The sequence below is a fragment of the Oncorhynchus mykiss genome, chromosome 8, assembly GCF_057628025.1.
Source record: "Oncorhynchus mykiss isolate SJ-2025 chromosome 8, ASM5762802v1, whole genome shotgun sequence".
Classification (NCBI taxonomy): domain Eukaryota; kingdom Metazoa; phylum Chordata; class Actinopteri; order Salmoniformes; family Salmonidae; genus Oncorhynchus; species Oncorhynchus mykiss.
Window position 1 is genome coordinate 62549245 of NC_143029.1, and position 22460 is coordinate 62571704.

The following is a 22460-nucleotide window of genomic DNA, read 5'->3' on the forward strand; positions in this document are numbered from 1 at the left end:
AGTACTACTGCTACCACTACCACTACTACTTCTACCACTAATACTATTACTTCTACCACTAATACTTCTACCACTTCTACTACCATTACTACCACTACTACTACCACTACTACTACCACTACCACCAACACCACTATCACTATTACTACCACTACCACTACTACCAGTACTACTACTACCAGTAGTACTACTGCTACCACTACCACTACTACTTCTACCACTAATACAACTACTTATTCTGCCAATACTACTACTACTACCATTACTACCACTTCTACTACTACTTCTACCACTAATACGTCTACCACTACTTATTCCGCCACTACTACTTCTACTACCACTACTACTACCATTACTAGTTCTACCACTACTACTACCACTACCACCACTACTACTACCACTACCACCAACACCACTATCACTATTACTACCACTACCACTACTACCAGTACTACTACTTCTACCACTAATACAACTACTTATTCTGCCAATACTACTACTACTACCACTACTAACACTACTACTACTACTACTACCACTACTACTTCTACTACCACTACTACTTCTACTACCATTACTACCACTACTACTTCTACTACCATTACTACCACTACTACTTCTACTACCATTACTACCACTACTACTACTACTACTACTACTACTACTTCCACTACTACCACTACTACTTCTACCACTAATACAACTACTTATTCTGCCAATACTACTACTACTACCATTACTACCACTTCTACTACTACTTCTACCACTAATACTTCTACCACTACTACTTCTACTACCATTACTACCACTACTACTACCACTACCACCAACACCACTATTACTACCACTACCACTACTACCAGTACCACTACTACCAGTAGTACTACTGCTACCACTACCACTACTACCACTACTACTACCACCACTACTACTACTACCACTACTAACACTACTACCACTACTAACACTACTACTACTACTACTATTACCACTACTACTACTACTACCACTACTACTACCACAAATACTTCTACCACTAATACTTCTACCACTACTTATTTTACCACTACTACAACTACTACCATTACTACCACTACCACTACTACTACTACCACTACTACTACCACTACTTCTACTACCACTACTACTTCTACTACCATTACTACCACTACTACTACTACTACTACTACTACTGCCACTACCATTACTACTACTACTACCACTACTACTACCACTACCCCTACTACTACTACCACTACTACCACTACTACTTCTACCACTAATACAACTACTTATTCTGCCAATACTACTACTACTACCATTACTACCACTTCTACTACTACTTCTACCACTAATACTTCTACCACTACTTATTCCACCACTACTACTTCTACTACCACTACTACTACCATTACTAGTTCTACCACTACTACTACCACTACCACTACCACCAACCCCACTATCACTATTACTACTACTACTACTATCACTAATATCACTACTACCAGTACTACTACTACCAGTACTACTACTACTACCACTACCACTACTACCACTACTACTACTACTACCACTACCACTACCACTACTACTACTACCACTACTACTACTACTTCTACCACTACTTATTTTACCACTACTACTTCTATTACCATTACTACCACTACTACTACTACCACTACTACTACTATTTCTACAACTTCTACCACTAATACCACTACTTCTTCCACCAATACTACTACCACTACTACTATTTCTACTTCTACCGCTACTACTACCACTACTACTTCTACCACTAATACTTCTACCACTACTTATTCTATCAATACTACTTCTACTAACATTACTACTTCTACCACTACTACTACCACTACTACTATCACTACTACTACCACGAATACTTCTACCACTACTTATTCCACCACTACTACTACTACCACTACCACTACTACTTCTACCACTACTTCTACTATCACTACTACTTCTACAACCATTACTACCACTACTACTACTACTACTGACACTACCATTACTACTACTACCACTGCTACCACCACTACCACTACTACTACTACCACTACTACCACTACTACTTCTACCACTAATACAACTACTTCTTCTGCCAATACTACTACTACTACCATTACTACCACTTCTACTACTACTTCTGCCACTAATAGTTATACCACTACTACTTCTACTACCATTACTACCACTACCACTACTACTACCACTACCACTACTACTACCACTACCACCAACACCACTATCACTATTACTACTACTACCACTACTACCAGTACTACTACTACCAGTAGTACTACTGCTACCACTACCACTACTACTACCACTACCACTACTACTACTACTACCACTAACACTACTACCACTACTACTACTACCACTACCCTTACTACTACCACCACTACTTCTACCACCACTACTACAACTACTACTACTACTATTACTACTACTACCACTACTACCACTACCAGTACCACTACTAATACTACTACCACCACTACTACAACTACACATGCTACCACTACCACTACTACTACTACTACTACCACTACTACCACTACCACTACTACCACTACCACTACTACTAGTACTACTACCACTAAATCCTACATTCTGGAAACAATTGATGCTTATAACCATGGAATAAAGGGTGTGACTGTGTAAGAATTGATCATTCATGATCATTTGATTCTTTATTTGAGAATTAATTGTGAGAAAATAACTATTATTCCAAGGTGGCCTTGTTATTTTATTCTCTTCTGCAAAGTGATGATCAAAATTGAAAGGATAGAGTATGTTTAAGATGTAAATTAAACCCTAACGTTATTAACCCTCTTTTTAAAAGGAATGATTATGTGAAAAACCAAGGTCTATGTGACCTGGGTTGTGAAATCAAGCACACAGCATGAAATGCTCTATTTGGGTTGAAATCCTGGAGACGCCTGTCAGACTACAGACTGAGCCTGAATCCAGCCAGTCTCTCCAGCGCACACACACACACACACACACACACACACACACACGCACGCACACACACACACACTGGTTATGTGGGCTTGCTTGTCATGCAATTTTCCACCTTGTGAAGTGAGCTTAGGTAGGTGTGTCTGTATCCCAAATGGCACCCTGTGTCCTATATAGTGCACTACTTTTGACCAGGGCTCACAAAAGTAAGGCACTATATAGGGAATAGGGAACCATTTGGGATGCAGACACACCTACCTAAGCTCACTTCACAAGGTGGAAAATTGAGCAGCGTGAAGAAGCACCCGGACTCCAGAGGAAAAAGGCTTCCTTAGCTTGCTTATTCTCTCTGTGTCCAAGCCTTTTCACTATCACTATAGAGCCTCTCTGCCCATATGAAATGCCTCGTCACAGTTGGTTTGTCAGCAGCAGAGAGAGGATGTGGAGGCCACTGGCCAGATGTTATTTATGCGTAATAATGTACTGTAGCCTATCTTGCAGGTGTCATTAAGGTTAGCTATGGGCCCTGGTCAAAAGTAGTGCACTATATAGGGAATAGGGTACCATTTGAGACATATTCAGGCTTTTGCGTTGCACGTTTGTTTTGATCGTAATACCAAGAGACACGGGGGGTTGTGGGGGATGGGAAATGAGTGGTGTCTAAAAGGTGGACAGATTAGTTTGGTGGTCCACTACTGAATTTGTGCTGTCAGCTTGGCAAAAGAAGTTACACTGAAACCTAGTTTTCCCATTGAAGGATATTAGTCTTGGTGCACAGTCTCTCATTTCACTGGTTAGGCTCAAACAAATGGAAATGTGAAAAGAAAACGAATTGCCGTAGCATCATGGACACGAGAGGTCAGGGAACTTACCGCTTTTGGTACCTCAGTCGGAGAGGAAGCTATTGGATAGTAAATAAATAAACATTCATACATTCCAATATATTTTCGCCTTTTTTAACTCTGTTTAATCCACCACATATGCTCTTCTTACTTTAGCGTTTTAAGATGCTGCTTAGAGCGAGAAAAACCCTGGGCTAGCCAGCCTATCCTAATGGAAAGCGTTTGCATGCTGCTAAGGGGGAAATGAGATATTGGAGCTGTAAGCTGTAGCTGGCTGTGGCGTCCTTTCTGTTTGTCCGATTGCAGCCCGGTGCAGAGTGAAAGCGCCCGGTTTTGTCCCTGTGCTGAGCCTGTCACCTCCAGCTGTCACACAGGAGAACAATGGACCAACACAGGAGGAGTTGGGCCTGAATAGAAAGATAAACTGAAGAGTCCTACCAAGTCTTGTCGTCTGCATTAGACAGGATCTCCTTCCCTCCTGTTCTAAGGCTGTGTCCCAAATGACACCCTTTCCCCTATATAGTGCACTACTTTTGACCAGAGGTGTGCACAATATTTTACCAGATGTCAAAAGTAGTGCAATGTGTAGGAAAAAGGATGCCATTTGTGATGTTCTTTAACCCTTTCTCTCCCCTCTGATCCACGTGCCCCCCCCCCCCTCCTGGTTTCTCAGACCCAGCCACCCAGCCTTCCTTCCCCCATGTTTTCTGCAGCTGTTGCCCTCCATAGGATCAGCCCTTTCTGTGATAATAACTAATTAGCAGTATGTGTTGATTGGTTTTTGGAGGGATGTTTGTTCCTGTGTGTACTGTAGCGAAATAAGTCTCTGCTCCCTCTCTCTACATACCTAGGTATTTTGAGGATAGGACACTGTGAGTCACTACTGCAGTGCATGGTCAAGGCTGGCAAATGCAATACCAAAATCAGATACATCGTTTTGTGTCGGCAGGACTGGCACAAGACAGCAGGAATGAATAATGGTTGTCAAGTTTTATTTTTAATGATGGAAATATATATATATATATATATTTTTTTTTACAGATGAATGATAAGGTAGGCTACAGTTAAGTAGCATAGTAGGCTTACTGTAAATCTGGGGATAACAGAGAGTACAGAGTAAGCTATAGCCTACAGTTGAACAACTAAAGGATGATTCTCAACCCATAGGAAAAAAAAACATATATATATATATATATATATATATATATATATATATATATATATATATATATATATATATATATACGTGTGTGGTTCAACCCATTTATTTCCAATAATTGAATATCCAAGAAAGAAACAAAATAAATATAAATATCCTAGTTAGGCTATTCCATAAGATAAGAAACCCCAAACAATTGTACAAATGAGAGGCAGGCAAGCGCAGGATCCATTCATATTCCCGACAAGCTTTTCAACAGCCAGCTCTGAGCTCTCCTCAAGCTTTCGCTACACAGTCGGCAACATGTGGAGGCATCACCATAGCAACCATTGGATGTGACATGTGGTACAGACAGGGACCCGAGGGCCGCTGAATATAAGGAGGGGCTCGATCCCCTACTTTGTCCAAAGCGAATAAATCATCACCCACACACATCTCCGCCACTCCTTTCCGCGGGAGTAGCGTGCTGGTATGGTTGAGGTTTCTCTAAAGAGTTTGTCAACGAAAAAATAGCTATTGGTGTATTTTATTTTTCTCCAAGCTTTCACCTCATTTGAGGAGAAGGCTTACCGGTCAGGGCAACCGCTGCCGTGCGCCTTTGTCACGGCTGAATTAAATGGAAGAGAGAGACTGTGAACTTTTGAAAGACGAAAGAACGGACTGAGAGGAGTCATTCACGCTGATGTTACCGCCGCTGCTAGTGTCTATGCAGCGACTGCCGTGTCGTGCGTGCTCTCGGATGGAATAGCTGAAGCTCAAGGAATCTCTGTAACATCTCAACATGAATTTGGGTAAATACTCGTATCAGATTAGGCGACGCATTATTGCAACACCGCTTGGCTTCACTTCTCTCTATCTCGAGATATCTCATGTTCAGCAAGTGCATGTGGTCTATTGGTGATAATCATCAAAATGGACTTGGATAAGATTATTTTGATTGTGTTTCGAGTTCATATACTTATCTATTAACCTATTTTGTTTTGTCATACATAGGCTATAGCCTGCTGGTCTTTTTGGATAATTGCGCATTACGCATGACGTTGTTGTATTTCATATGGTGAACATGCCTAATCCTCTGTTGGTATCAGTATATATTAATTAACCATAACCTGAAATATAAATTCAGTAGGCTCGTATTTGTTATTTATTTCTCTCACATTTCGACCTATTTTGACCACTCTTCTATAAAAATCTGAAGTTAATGCGCGGTGCACTGTGTAGCCTACCTGGAGTTTACGCATTAAGAAGATTGACGGCTCACAGTTGCCAGGGGTCAACTCAGTGCATATTTCTGTAGCCTAGACACAGTCTTTTATATTTGAATCAAAACTGTTCAAAAATGTAATTTTGGGGTGGTTATTTTTGGTTATCTAGTCATTTATGATGTGTTATTCTGATATATTGAAGTGAACAGACCTTATTGAAATATAGAACAGTTATTATGCCTGCAATGGTGGCACTTCATGTTGTCATTTATATGGAGAATTTACTTGTTTTAATGGTGTGTACAAATGATTAATTTGGAGGACCATCATGCTTCACAATATGAGTGTACATATCAAAGTTAGTTATAGGCTATCTATGTTTGCCAGTTTGGCGGACTGAGATCCAAAGAACTGAATAGAATGGAAACAACTTCCACTAGAGTAGACCTATATATATATATATATATAATGTGTGTGTGGATATATATATATGCATATTATATATATATATTATACATATATATAATGTATGTGTGGATATATATATGTATGTATAATATGATTGATATGTGTGGTAAATTGTGTTAACAATTTATACACTAGTGAATCGTTAAATTGTCCTCTTGAAAAGTGTGTGTGTGTGTGTGTGTGTGCATGCCTGTTTGCTGAAAGGTTTTGTAAATGGGGGTGAACTTTTCAAAGGCATTGTATTATCCGAGGTTAGGGAGAGATCATTGTTTCCTCACAGTAGCTGGCTGAAAACAATAGTTAGACGCCTCTCTCCCCCTGACCTTTATTCAATGATTCAGAATAAGCCAGAGCTGTAGAAATCCATCTGCCTTTTGTCTAAGGTAGCCTCACTAATCTTTCATACCCCCTCACCAAGCCAACCAACATCCCTCAACTCAAGCCCTCTTCCTATTCCTTCTAGTTCACATACTAGAATTTAAAAACTATAAGGGCTGGATGGGATTTACTCGGAGGGGTCTCTAATTTTATAAGAGAGAAGAAGAGACCTGGGTTTCAATATGACTCCCTGTTAAAATAAAGGTGAAATAATGGTGAAAATAAATCCATGTTTTTAAGCCTATGGAATTGAAGAGTTTTAGTGACTTTATTTTGTTTGTCCCGCTATAGAACAGAATTCAGACTTTGCTTAATTAACAGTTTTCTCTCATCATACTGTAAACCTGTATAACCTATGGATTGTATGAGAAATACACTTGTCTTTTATATTCTGACAATTTTACAGCAATAATACATACATTTGAACAAGTGCATCTGCATACATTCTGCATGGTTTTTAATTTCAACAACCCTCGGATCCTTTCCCTCTCTTTCTTCAGATTATTGTAGCCTATAAACTATTGTTTCTCTCGGGAGAATCAGTGTTATTTTGGGCACACTCACCTACATCTGATATGTGTTGAAATGAAAAGCTTGACCCCAGAGTGTGCAGCATCCATCCTTGACGGCTATGCTAATGCTTTTTCTCCAATGCATGCTGAGGAGGAGCTGTGTATGTCAGATCACGTTTGCCTATGTGAAATTGAAATTTGCAAGTACAATTGCTTCAGGACAGATGGACAATAGACCTCTCGGCATGAAAGGAGCTCCCTTCCCCTTTGCTATCTGAGACCATTTTTTCAGCTTAATCATTGTTTTTTTTTTTTTTTTGCATGCATTAAGCAGTGTTGAAACAAAATATTTTTGGCCTACAATTAAGCTAGGCAAGTGTAAGTTAAAAACCCAACAGTAACCTAAGTGATTCATATTATGTAAAACATTAGATATCAGACTACAAATGGTCTTCATACCACATTTGTTTGCAAGGAAATGTGTGTCAATTTCAGAAAAACTATTTTATAATGATTTTTATTGGCACATATTTGTATTTATTTTTGTATCTATTTTTGTATCACCAAACATAATTAAGAAATGCAATTTTTGGGGCATTTCTTTCCATATATAATGGGATTTAATCTTACACAGCCCTCTGTGCGTCAAGATGTTGCCATGTCATTTGATTGAAAGTGCTAAGCCTTTGGAGAGAGAGGCGGAAAGGAAGGCCCTGGAGCTGCAATATTGAAGAGAAGATTCTGCCTTTTTGTCTGTCTGGCTGGCCTGCCTGGTAATATCTATTTTATGCTTCCTTTATACTGTACCAATGAAAAGGTCAAACATTCTATTGTTGTGACTTTATTTTTGTAGATGCATAAAAAAATGTAGGCCTTCAGATAATAATCACACACACGATACACATATTTACTTTGAACATTCTCCCTCAGCAAGCTTTTTGCTTTTCAATTATTCTATATTTTTTCTATACCACAGCATCTGGTTCTGTGGTTCTGCACCAGAAATCAGAATCTTAGCTCCTCATTTTTCATAGATGCGATTTAACGGCAAGCAGTTGAAGTCAGGCTACATTTGTTTGAATCAATGGAGAGGGCAGCATAAGCATCTGTCCAGTGAGGGAAGACTGAACAGTTACAGTTTGGAAACTAAGTATGGCTATTACTATCCAAGCAAGATGCCATTGATCCTTCTCTATGAAATTTAATTTGACAAAATAATGAAATTATTATAATCTTTTTGGGGGAGGGTGGCGGGGGTGGGGGTCCGTGGAAAAATATATTTTGCAGAAGATTACTGGAATCAAAGCAAGTGTGTCATGCAGTTCAAATGTATTATTAGTGAGTGTCTACAATAAACATTCTGCCCAGTTTATTTAGTCATATTTCTGTAAGATGCATCAGAGCGTTCCGGTATTTGTTTCTCTCTCTCTGAGACTGAGAGAAGGTCAGTGGAAACACAATGCTTAGAATTTTTTACAATTGAATCTTTAGAAAATAATATCATATTTTTTAGACTGAGAAATGCTATTTTTCATCCTAGCACTGAGGGCCTCGGTGAGACTGATAAAGAGGATAGTTTCCCACTGTTTCCTTTTAACACAATCACATTACCATGCAACCAGGCTTTACAGTAGAGCTTAATGCTCCCAGGCAAATTGGACCCCACAAAGCATTGGGAAACTGTTGTCTCCCTTTGTAGAGCTTTCTGCATCCGTTCTTTTAAGGTGCTGAATACAGCCAGCTATGAATGAAATCAGAGGGAATAGATCTATACCGTTCACTGTAGTGGCGGGGTACCCTGTCTCACAGCCTCACAACACAAGGCATTCCAGAACAATCCTTGTGCAGCATTCAGTGGCCACCCCTTCCAACCTTCCACCTCCTTGGGGCTTACACGTCTGTGACAGGCAGGCAGGCAGGCCCATCTCACAATCTGTGTCCCAAATCACACCCTATTCCCTATACAGTGCACTACTTTGACCAAAGCCCTGGTCAAAAGTAGAGCTTATAGGGAATAGGGTGTGATTTGGGATGCCGCCACAGCCTTTTTTTTAACACACATTTCCATTAATTGGGATGCAGACTGGTCCGGCCCTAATCCCTACGACCCCTGGCCTGCCACCGACTGACACACGTTCCACCAATATTTTCTTACTAGGTCTTTATGATGCAGAGAGAAAATGAGCCTGAACTTTAAATGAGGGCCTTGCTTTTCTGCAATGTAAGACAAGGTAGAAAATAGAATGTGGCAGGCTGAATACATAGCATAAAATGACTATTAGAACAAGATCATGAATAGCCTAGTCAGGCATTCATAATGGTGTGAGAGAGGGGGGTTGTAAATGCATTTTTTTGTAACACTACAAAGAGGATGTAAAAAATAATAAGAAAAAAAATGGTTTGCTAATTATTCCTGTCTTGAAGCAAGCAGCAGAGTCGAGCCAAGCTTTTTTCACTATTTCTTTTTGATCATTCTGTAAAAAAAAGGGGGAATTGTTGATCTGGTAGTTGAGAGCTGCAAATTGCAATCCCGTCTCTTCACTCGTCCCCCCTGCTCTGTATTGTTGCTAACATCATTTATGCTGTCTCTAATGAGAGAGAATTATCAGGCTATTGTTGATTCACCGTGGCCGGGGTCTGTGTCCCAAATGGCACCCTATTCCCTATGGGCCCTGGTCACAAAAGTAGTGCACCATAAAGGGAACAGGGTGCCATTTGGGACATACCCCGGGTAGAATGGAACACGACCATTATCCCAGATCACTGGCCTCTGAAATGAACTCCATGTAGCAGTAAGATGGTCTGCTTTTAATGAACAACATAATGAATTTCCCTTCTTTATATGTTTTAGTGCATGTAGTGCTTTTTCCCTATGTAGCCTACTTGGGTATAGGTTTATATGGTGTTTGAATTGAGTACTCTGTCTATAGCGGGATTTCTTCCTAGCAATGTACTGTGTAAAATGAAGTAGGCTAAATGAATCTTAAAGTTTGCTTTAGATACGTGTTTGGCAGTGATTAAATGCTTGACAGGTTGTAGGTACTCGACAAGTCGTTGGCTACTAGTTAAATGTCCTTCTGTTTGTAATGATGTCATAGGAAAATACTGCAGGAAAACTACTGTGTCAGGTGAAGCTAACAGTGGTTGGGTTAATACATTCTAAATCTTTGTTATTTTATTCAATATATTCCTTAATAATCTACACTTTGGGGAGTTGATGTGTTCCGTGCACTATTGGACACATATGATGGAGCAAAAACACTTGAGGATCAGATGTTTTATCTGCAACTATATGCATACTTTAATATGTCCCACCAAAACATGTACAATTGTGGATCACTGACTTATTGTCTCTAATGGATCAGGAAAATGTGTGAAGTCTGAAAACACAACGTCACCATTATATCATGTGTAATTCTCCCCCCCCCCCCCCCCCCCGCCCCCACCTCTCTCTCATCCCTTCCTCTCCTCTCTTTCTCCATCTCTCTCTCCCTCTCCCCCCCACCCCCTCTCACTCCTCCCCTCCCTCCCTCCCTCCCTCACTCTATCTCTCTCTCCCTCTCTCTCTCGCTCCTCACTCCCTCCCTCACTCCATCTCTCTCTCCCTCTCCCCACCCACCCACCCTCTCTCTCTCTCTCTCTCCCTCTCTCTTTCCCTCATTCTCTCCTACAGAGAAGCCAGATCAGCCAGATTCCCACCAAGTACAGCGCGGCCGAGTCCGCCAAGTTCCTGATCCTGACAGTGGTGTCTATCCTTTGCATCGTGGCTGTGCTGCTGGCCTCCATCGTGGTCTACTGCCTCCGACACCACTCTCACCTCAAGCTCAAGGAGAAACTCACCAGCCTGGGAACAGACACAGGCAGCGATGCTACGTCCACCTATCAAGTAGGAGAATATATATCAGACGTTATGTTGTGTACACTTCACAGGAGGCTGGTGAGGGGAGGACGGCTCATATTAATGGCTGGAACGGAGCAAATGAAATGGCATCAAACACATGGTATTTGATACCATTGCAATTCTTCTGCTCCAGCCATTACCACGAGACCATCCTCCCCAATTAAGGTGCCACCAACCTCCTGTGTTACACTTGTTTATCTACTTGTGGTTTGTGGTGTAATTTACATTTTTCATTTGTAGAGTAGTATGCATTTCTTCCATTCCTTTTTGAGCGTTTGTGAATTTGGAAAATGGAAAACGATATGAACCCAACAGGTTTGCGGGTGGCATTGTCCGTCTGTGCTGGTAGTCATTTCAATTCCCCTCTCTAACAGGTGTAATTATCCTACGGCCTGAAAGTCCAGTTGTGAAATTCAATTTATAGAATCCATTATTAAGTGCCTTTTTAAGCAAAGAATTAGATAGAAATTTCTGCCACTGACCATTCTCCCTGATCTGTTTAAATGAGTGGTCCTGTGAGCATTCATTTTAGAATGAGCAGGGCCACAGCCCTTCTCTTTGGTACTTACATTTTACAGCACTTTAGGTGCTGTCCTCAAGTCATTCTAATACGTATAAATAATACTAGCTTAGGGTATTCAACTTTAATGTTTCTTTCTACTTTCAAATATATTATATTTGACTGTGACATATTTGAATGTATTTCATATTGACCAACAAGGTGGCTGGATAGTTTTATTAGTCTTAAATATTTTTCATAATCCACTTACTGCTGGGCTCCTGCACATTTCCGCTTAATTGATGTTTACTGGGCCTTTACAGACTTTGATTACGAGTCCGTAGCTTTTCCTAAGGCATTTAACACCTTGGTCATGCAACTAAAACCAATGCCAATATTGTATATTTTGATATTAAGTCATTTCACTAACATACTACACATGAAATTACAATACAATGCTTTGTTGTTATCCCTTTGCTGCTATGTTACACTCTCATAGTAGCTGTGTAGCATCCATCCTAAGGATATATAGAAGGATTCCCTTGACTGAATTGAATCTACGCCTGTGTGTGTGTGTGTGTGTGTGTGTGTGTGTGTGTGTGTGTGTGTGTGTGTGTGTGTGTGTGTGTGCGTGTGCGTGCGCTGGCCCAGCACAAGGGAGCAGGGGACTCTTTAAAGCTACATGCAATTAAACCAGAAGGGTAGCAGCGGGCAGTTTGACGACTGTACTACACACACACATCACTGAGTCACACTTACATTCTCACAACCTCACTGCATGCTAATGACCCAGGCCCTGGGTGCGTCTGTCTGAGCCTCTGAGGCCATGGTCACACACACACACACACACACACACATGTATATATATATATATATATATATATATATATATATATATATATATATATATATATATATATATATATATATATATATATATATCACAGAAATCTCTATGCCTTAGGTCTCAGCGTCTCTAAGTTGTCAGCCATATTGTCCTGTGATATGAAAATATGATGTTCAACTGGTTGACACTGAAAGAGAAACGCTTGATTGACAGGCTGCCTGCTGTCCCTATATTGTGGATGATGCCTGTCTGTCAGCCAGTCTCCAGTCCCCTGGATTTCCAAGAGAAACACGGGAACTGCCTGCTGAACAGTCTACTGAGGTTGATATTATCCCTCTCTGGCCTTCCGCATCTCTCTCAATTCAATTCAAGGGGCTTTATTGGCATGGGAAACATGTGTTAACATTGCCAAAGCAAGTGAGGTTGATAATATACAAAAGTGAAATAAACAATAAAAATTAACAGTAAACATTACACATACAGAAGTTTCAAAACAATAAAGACATTACATAGGTCATATTATGTATATTTACAATCTCTCTCTCTCTCTCCACCATATTGAGTCAGAGGGCCTTTGTTTGTTTTAGCACATGGGCAAAGCCTAATAAATAACATAAATGCAAACTATTATTTAATGTAAATGCAACCCATTGTTTAATCTTGTTCCAAGTAGATTTTTCACTTTTGAATTCCCACATTTCTAAAGCAATGAAACAAAATCCTTGTAAATCATGAAATTAAGTTGGTTAAAAATCATGACATAATGACCCCAAGCACATTCTGTGCATAACACTTTTAGATATATTGGCCCCAATATTGGAAATCTAACAGGTTATTTTGGATCCACTGTCCCAATAAGCCACGCCTCCAAATATTTTAATAGGCTGCCACTGCTACATTTCCTACACCGCTATAGACTACGGTTTGCCTGACAACGTCACAAAAATGATGAGCGCGCATTGCAGAGGTAGAAGGCTGTGTGTTTTTCTGATTCTGAACAGTCAGATAGCTGCCGTGTGGGGAATCGTAGGTTGGTTTCAGTTAGTTGTATATTGTTATTGATGCCATGTCTTGTTTGGAGGTGACTTATGTCACAGCTATGCTAATATATAAAATTCCCTAGCTAGCTAATCAACAACTGTATTGATGTATTGTGCTTTAAAAAAAAAAATGTTTTCAATAAACATTTGGTGACTAAATATAGTTTACAGCCTTGTCTGTTTTGCCGCCAAAGTTGCACACGCATCGGTTTTGTTGCTAAACAACCCACCCGTCTATGCAATGCGCATGAGGTGTTGAAAGCAATTAAGAAGCTTTTATTCAATAGAAAAAAATCACATCGATCGGTCAAATGAGTTATTTTATTTCAGACAAGTTGAATAGCATAGGTTGGTCGAACCAAAGCGTCATTTTGGATCATGCCATTCATGCCATTACAGTGTAGTACACTATACAGGGAATGGGGTTCCATTTGAGATGCTACCATGGACTGGTGTTGGAGGCTCGCTAGTCTCTCAGTGACAGACTACGTCAACATAAATGGTACCATAGATCTGTCATGGTACAAAGGGATGCGTGAGATCACGAGCAGCTTTAGTCCCGGGGCTTGGGATTTTCAGCACTGGTTATTTGGAAGAATCACGACTTCGCAGGTGTTAGCATCTTTCGAATTTCAGATGGGGAGGGGACATTTGGCCCAAAGACTTGCAAAGAGAGAGGGTGGGGCACTTTGTTCTGGTTCCCGATCCTCGTTCTATCTCTTCTCTTAACACGTATGGACCCAGAACTTAATCGAGCTTCTGAACATTTACACAAGACTAGGTTTACCGAGATCAGAAGCTCACCTACACTGGCCACTCTTCACAGATACTTCCACTGCCCAGGATGGTATATGGCTGCTTCCCAAATGGCACCCTATTCCCTATTTAGTGGCTCATAGGGCTCCTGTGTCTTTCTGTCTGTGTATTTGAAATCAAATGATAGAAGATAATGATATTATTTTATGTCAGGCCAGACTTTATTTTGTGAGCTAGCTAGTGCGTTCTGTGTCATCTGAACCAAATGCATTGGAATACATTTCCATCATCTAATTGATTTTTACAAGGTAAACTTTAACAAACAATCTGTGTTCAATTCCAGATTTTCGTGTGAGAAATATTAGATAACACATTCAGAGCTTGTTTTCAAACATCAGTTGAAGGAATGAATAATGTAACATCTGACAACTGTTCCAATGTCTGTCTCAGGCTCACACGTCAGAGAACAGATTTATCTATCAATCCAGGGTTTTTGTTTTGAGAATTTCTCCATATCCTGCAATATAACATGGAGATCAACCATATACAGTATAACAGACTGACACCAGGGGAGCATCCCAAATGGCACCCTATTCCCTACATAGGGCACTACTTTTGTCCAGACTCTGACCTACATAGTGCACTACTTTTGACAAGGCTCTGAAAAAAACAAGGTAATATACTATAGAGGGAATATGGTGCTATTTGGGACACAGCGCTGTTCATTTCTCCTTGGCCTGGGCAGTGCCATACTAAAGCTGTAAATAGGTCTTATTTCATTTAAACCCGACCTTGGTGGAACGTTTTTCTTTTTCCTCCTCGTCTGTTTCATTTGGGTTTTTAGCAGGCAGCTAATTGAATATCTCAGGGGAGGCCATTTTCATATGGGGCCTTTTTAATTAGGACTGATGGTGGTAACCACCAAGTCCACCCTGTAGAGTTGTTGGAATGTGAATGTTACAGCCTGCGGTAATGGTGCGGCTGTCTGGAATGGAGCTGTAGCAGAGGGATGGGGGAGAGGAGAGGCAGGCCTTACCTGGTGGCTGCTGGGAAAGACAGGCAGGCAGGCAGGCAGGCAGACTGACAGATTTTGTAGAATTGAGTGGTTATAAGCCACTCGACTTATAGCATGTTAATAGATTGGAAATATGACGGGCTGGATTCCTGTATTTCTCTATAATGTGATTCCTGTATTTCTCTATAATGTGATTCCTGTATTTGTTTTGTATATTTTTCTATAATGATATTATATGTACTTAAACTGAAGCTGAGTGGTAGCACACCATATACTCGTTCCAGTGAATGGTACTGAGGGAATGGGTGCTGGTAAAACAAAGACAGACCTAATTGCCATGGTTATAGCTTGGACAGCTAGTGGATCAATGTCACATGGAGGATAAGGATAAATAGTGAGATAAGATATCAACTGTAATGAAATTGCTTGTGATGTCACTCACAGCCAGTGTTAATCATTGTTATCGCTCTCCTAATGACTGGAGCATGTGCAGCTCGACGTCCTCTGGCTACATCCCCAGCTGCATTAGATCGCTGCTCCCCGACAGACATCCTCATTCGGCCGTGACTGAGAAAAATGATAATTTGAACTCATGGAGTAAACGTTATAACTGTTTCAGTATTTCTTAAATATTTCTTGAATAATACTTCAGTATTACTGAAAGAGCAGGTTGAACCCACGCTGGAATACAGAAATACTCCAATTATACCACAGAAGGTCTTTTGTATAGTAAGCCTTTGGTATGTCGTTGACGCTGATACAGTGCCTTGCGAAAGTATTCGCCCCCCTTGAACTTTGCGACCTTTTGCCACATTTCAGGCTTCAAACATAAAGATATAAAACTGTATTTTTTTGTGAAGAATCAACAACAAGTGGGACACAATCATGAAGTGGAACGACATTTATTGGATATTTCAAACTTTTTTAACAAATCAAAAACTGAAAAATTTGGCGTGCAAAATTATTCAGCCCCTTTACTTTCAGTGCAGCAAACTCTCTCCAGAAGTTCAGTGAGGATCTCTGAATGATCCAATGTTGACCTAAATGACTAATGATGATAAATACAATCCACTTGTGTGTAATCAAGTATCCGTATAAATGCACCTGTCACGCCCTGACCATAGTTTACTTTGTATTTTCTATGTTTTGATTGGTCAGGGTGTGATCTGAGTGGGCATTCTATGTTTCATGTCTTGTTTGTCTATTTCTATGTTCAGCCTGATATGGTTCTCAGTCAGAGGCAGGTGTTTGTCATTGTCTCTGATTGGGAACCATATTTAGGTAGCCTGGGGTTCACTGTGTGTTTGTGGGTGATTGTTCCTGTCCTTAGTGTTAGTTTGCACCAGTTTAGGCTGTTTCGGTTTTTCATTACATTTATTATTTTGCACTGTTTGTATTTAGATTCGTGTTGCTATAGTCACAATAAACATGGATCGTAATCTACACGCCGCATTTTGGTCCGACTCTCCTTCTCATAAAGAAAACCGTTACAGAATCACCCACCACCAACGGACCAAGCAGCGTGTCAACAGGCAGCAACAGCAGCGTAAAGAGGAATGGACATGGGAGGACGTTTTAGATGGCAAGGGCTGTTACACTTGGGAGGAGATACTGGCTGGAAGAGATCGCCTCCCATGGGAACAGGTGGAGGCACTTAGGAGAGCAGAGGCAGCCGGAGAGAGGAGCCGGCGATATGAGGGAACACGGCTGGCAAGGAAGCCCGAGAGGCAGCCCCAAAAATTTCTTGGGGGGGGGCTAACAGGGAGTATGGCTACGCCAGGTAGGAGACCTGGGCAGACTCCCTGTGCTTACCGGGGGGCTAGAGAGACCGGACAGGCACCGTGTTATGCAGTGGTGCGCACGGTGTCTCCAGTGCGGGTGCATAGCCCAGTGCGGTATATTCCAGCTCCGCGTGTCGGCCGGGCTAGATTGAGCGTCGAGCCTAATGCCATGAAGCCGGCTCTACGCAGCTGGTCCCCAGTGCGTCTCCTTGGGCCGGTTTACATGGCACCAGCCTTGCGCTCGGTGTCTCCGGTTCGCCTGCATAGTCCAGTGCGGGCTATTCCACCTCGCCGCACTGGCAGGGCGACCGTGAGTATTCAACCAGGTAAGGTTGGGCAGGCTCGGTGCTCAAGAGCTCCAGTGCGCCTGCACGGTCCGGTTTTTCCAGTACCACCTCCACACCCCAGCCCTCCGGTAGCAGCTCCCCGCACCAGGCTTCCTGTGCGTGTCCTCGGCCCAGTACCACCAGTGCCAGCACCACGCATCAGGCCTACAGTGCGCCTCGCCTGTTTAGCGCTGTCAGAGCTTTCCGCCTCTACAGCGTTGCCGGAGTCTCCCGCCTGTTCAGAACTGCCAGTTAGCATAGAGCTGCCAGTTAGCATAGAGCTGCCAGTTAGCATAGAGCTGCCAGTTAGCATAGAGCTGCCAGTCTGCAAGGAGCTGCCAGTCTGCAAGGAGCTGCCAGTCTGCATAGAGCTGCCAGTCTGCAAGGAGCCGCCAGAGCTGCCAGTCTGCAAGGAGCCGCCAGAGCTGCCAGTCTGCAAGGAGCCGCCAGAGCTGCCAGTCTGCAAGGAGCCGCCAGAGCTGCCAGTTAGCATGGAGCAGCCAGGGCCGCCAGTCAGCATGGAGCAGCCAGGGCCGCCAGTCAGCATGGAGCAGCCAGGGCCGCCAGTCAGCATGGAGCAGCCAGTCAGCATGGAGCAGCCAGTCAGCATGGAGCAGCCAGAGCTGCCAGTCATCATGGAGCAGCCAGTCAGCATGGAGCAGCCAGAGCTGCCAGTCGACCAGACTCTCCCAGATCTGCCAGTCGACCAGACTCTCCCAGATCTGCCAGTCGACCAGACTCTCCCAGATCTGCCAGTCGACCAGACTCTCCCAGATCTGCCAGTCGACCAGACTCTTCCAGATCTGCCAGTCGACCAGACTCTTCCAGATCTGCCAGTCGACCAGACTCTTCCAGATCTGCCAGTCGACCAGACTCTTCCAGATCTGCCAGTCGACCAGACTCTTCCAGATCCGCCAGTCAGCCAGGATCTTCCGGATCCGCCAGTCAGCCAGGATCTTCCGGATCCGCCAGTCAGCCAGGATCTTCCAGAACCGCCAGCCAGCCAGGATCTGCCGGATCCAACCACCTGCCTGAGCTTCTTCTCAGTGCTGAGCTTCTTCTCAGTGCTGAGCTTCCTCTCAGGGCTGAGCTACCCATCTGTCCCGAGTTACCTCTGTCCCGAGCTGTCCCTCTGTCCCATGTTATCATTGTGGTGGGTAACCTATTTAGGGACGTTTAGGAGGGGGATTAAAACTGTCATGGAGTGGGGTCCACGTCCAGCGCCAGAGCCGCCACCGCGGACAGATGCCCACCCAGACCCTCCCCTATAGGTTCAGGTTTTGCGGCCGGAGTCCGCACCTTGGGGGGGGGGGTACTGTCACGCCCTGACCATAGTTTACTTTGTATTTTCTATGTTTTGATTGGTCAGGGTGTGATCTGAGTGGGCATTCTATGTTTCATGTCTTGTTTGTCTATTTCTATGTTCAGCCTGATATGGTTCTCAGTCAGAGGCAGGTGTTTGTCATTGTCTCTGATTGGGAACCATATTTAGGTAGCCTGGGGTTCACTGTGTGTTTGTGGGTGATTGTTCCTGTCCTTAGTGTTAGTTTGCACCAGTTTAGGCTGTTTCGGTTTTTCATTACATTTATTATTTTGCACTGTTTGTATTTAGATTCGTGTTGCTATAGTCACAATAAACATGGATCGTAATCTACACGCCGCATTTTGGTCCGACTCTCCTTCTCATAAAGAAAACCGTTACAGCACCTGCACTGTGATAGTCTCAGAGGTCCGTTAAAAGCGCAGAGAGCATCATGAAGAACAAGGAACACACCAGGCAGGTCCGAGATACTGTTGTGAAGAAGTTTAAAGCCGGATTTGGATACAAAAAGATTTCCCAAGCTTTAAACATCCCAAGGAGCACTGTGCAAGCGATAATATTGAAATGGAAGGAGTATCAGACCACTGCAAATCTACCAAGACCTGGCCGTCCCTCTAAACTCTCAGCTCATACAAGGAGAAGACTGATCAGAGATGCAGCCAAGAGGCCCATGATCACTCTGGATGAACTGCAGAGATCTACAGCTGAGGTGGGAGACTCTGTCCATAGGACAACAATCAGTCGTATATTGCACAAATCTGGCCTTTAACCTTTCTGATCTCCCCATCCCGGATCCGGGTTCGTGAATACAGACTCAAGCTCATTACCATAACGCAACGTTAACTATTCATGAAAATCGCAAATGAAATGAAATAAATATGCTAGCTCTCAAGCTTAGCCTTTTGTTAACAACACTGTCATCTCAGATTTTCAAAATATGCTTCTCAACCATTGCAAAACAAGCATTTGTGTAACAGTATTGATGGCTAACGTAGCATTTAGCATTAACATTCAGCTGGCAACATTTACACAAAAAAACAGAAAAGCATTCAAAAAAATCATTTACCTTTGAAGAACTTCAGATGTTTTCAATGAGGAGACTCTCAGATAGCAAATGTTCAGTTTTTCCTGAAAGATTATTTGTTTAGGACAAATCGCTCCGTTTTCTGCGTCACGTTTAGCTATGAAAAAAACCCTGTATCCAGGATTGTGTAAATCTATCAGCAAGCTCATTAGCATAACACAACGTTAACTATTTATGAAAATCGCAAATGAAATGAAATAAATATGCCATCTCTCAAGCTTAGCCTTTTGTAAACAACACTGTCATCTCAGATTTTCAAAATATGCTTCTCAACCATAGGAAAACAATAATTTGTGTAAAAGTAGCTAGCTAGAGTTAGCATTTCGCGTTAGCATTTAGCGTTAGCATTAGCGTTAGCATCCAGCACGCAACATTAACAAAAACATAAAAGCCTTCAAATAAAATCATTTACCTTTGAAGAACTTCTGATGTTTTCAATGAGGATACTCTCAGTTAGATAGCAGATGCTCAGTTTTTCCAAAAAGATTCCTTGTGTATTAGAAATAGCTCCGTTTTATACATCACATTTGGCCACCAAAAAAAATCCATAAATTCAGTCCTCAAAACGCAAACTTTTTTCCAAATTAACTCCATAATATCGACTGAAAACATGGCAAACGTTGTTTAGAATCAATCATCAAGGTGTTTTTCACATATCTCTTCATTGATACATCGTTCTTGGACACATGCTTTCTCCCCTGAATCAAATGGTAAAGTGGAAGCAGCTGGCAATTGCGCACCGAATTCGACGCAGGACACCAGGCGGACACTTGGGAAATGTAGTCTCTTATGGTCAATCTTCCAATGATATGCCTACAAATACGTCACAATGCTGCTAAGACCTTGGGCGAACGACAGAAAGTGTAGGCTCATTCGTTGCGCAATCACAGCCATATAAGGAGAGAATGGAAAACAGAGCTTCAGAAATTCTGCTAATTCCTGGGTGATGCATCATCTTGGTTTCGCCTGTAGAATGAGTTCTGGGGCACTTACAGACAAAATCTTTGCAGATTCTGAAACTTCAGAGTGTTTTCTTTCCAAAACTGTCAAGAATATGCATAGTCGAGCATCTTTTCGTGACAAAATATCGCGCTTAAAACGGGAACGTTTTTTATCCAAAAATGAAATAGCGCCCCTAGAGCTCTAAGAGGTTAAGGAAGAGTGGCAAGAAGAAAGCCATTTCTTAAAGATATCCATAAAAAGTCTTGTTTAAAGTTTGCCACAAGCCACCTGGGAGACACACCAAACATGTGGAAGAAGGTGCTCTGGTCAGATGAAACCAAAATTGAACTTTTTGGCAACAATGCAAAACGTTATGTTTGGCGTAAAAGCAACACAGCTCATCACACTGAACACACAATCCCCACTGTCAAACATGGTGGTGGCAGCATCATGGTTTGGGCCTGCTTTTCTTCAGCAGGGACAGGGAAGATGGTTAAAATTGATGGGAAGATGGATAGAGCCAAATACAGGACCATTCTGGAAGAAAACCTGATGGAGTCTGCAAAAGACCTGAGACTGGGATGGAGATTTGTCTACCAACAAGACAATGATCCAAAACATAAAGCAAAATCTACAATGGAATGGTTCAAAAATAAACATATCCAGGTGTTAGAATGGCCAAGTCAAAGTCCAGACCTGAATCCAATCGAGAATCTGTGGAAAGAACTGAAAACTGATGTTCACAAATGCTCTCCATCCAACCTCACTGAGCTCGAGCCGTTTTGCAAGGAGGAATGTCTCAGTCTCTCGATGTGCAAAACTGATAGAGACATACCCCAAGCGACTTACAGCTGTAATCGCAGCAAAAGGTGGCGCTACAAAGTATTAACTTAAGGGGGCTGAGTAATTTTGCACGCCCAATTTTTCAGTTTTTGATTTGTTAAAAAAGTTTGAAATATCCAATAAATGTCGTTCCACTTCATGATTGTGTCCCACTTGTTGTTGATTCTTCACAAAAAAATACAGTTTTATATCTTTATGTTTGAAGCCTGAAATGTGGCAAAAGGTCGCAAAGTTCAAGGGGGCCGAATACTTTCGCAAGGCACTGTAGTATGCAATCTGTAAATGTTAACGTACGCAGTATCAAACATTATAATACAGCCGTCAAACCCCCATTGGTTGTGAATGTGCCCACCGAGGTAGTGTACAACAGGGACATAACTTTAGTGACGGCTGCCGTTTCCTTGGAGATGGTCAGTAACACGAGAACCTCATTCAAGAAGCAGCCTTTGGAATGTCTACATTTGAAAGCCTAATAGTAATCAATTTAATGTATACCATCAGAAACCAAAAGAAAATCCATTGTTTTGTAATGGCAGGTCTTAAGAAACGTTAG

The 22460-nt window shown here is 42.0% G+C and overlaps 1 protein-coding gene across 1 annotated transcript in view; it reads left to right on the forward strand.

The window, feature by feature from the left end:
• Positions 1–22460, forward strand: part of LOC110530265 (receptor-type tyrosine-protein phosphatase N2) — a 155251-nt gene that overhangs the window by 110629 nt on the left and 22162 nt on the right. Inside the window, exon 15 of the mRNA XM_021613182.3 lies at positions 11226–11438. Coding sequence (XP_021468857.3) covers positions 11226–11438 — 213 coding nt within the window. The remainder of the gene's footprint in view (positions 1–11225; positions 11439–22460) is intronic.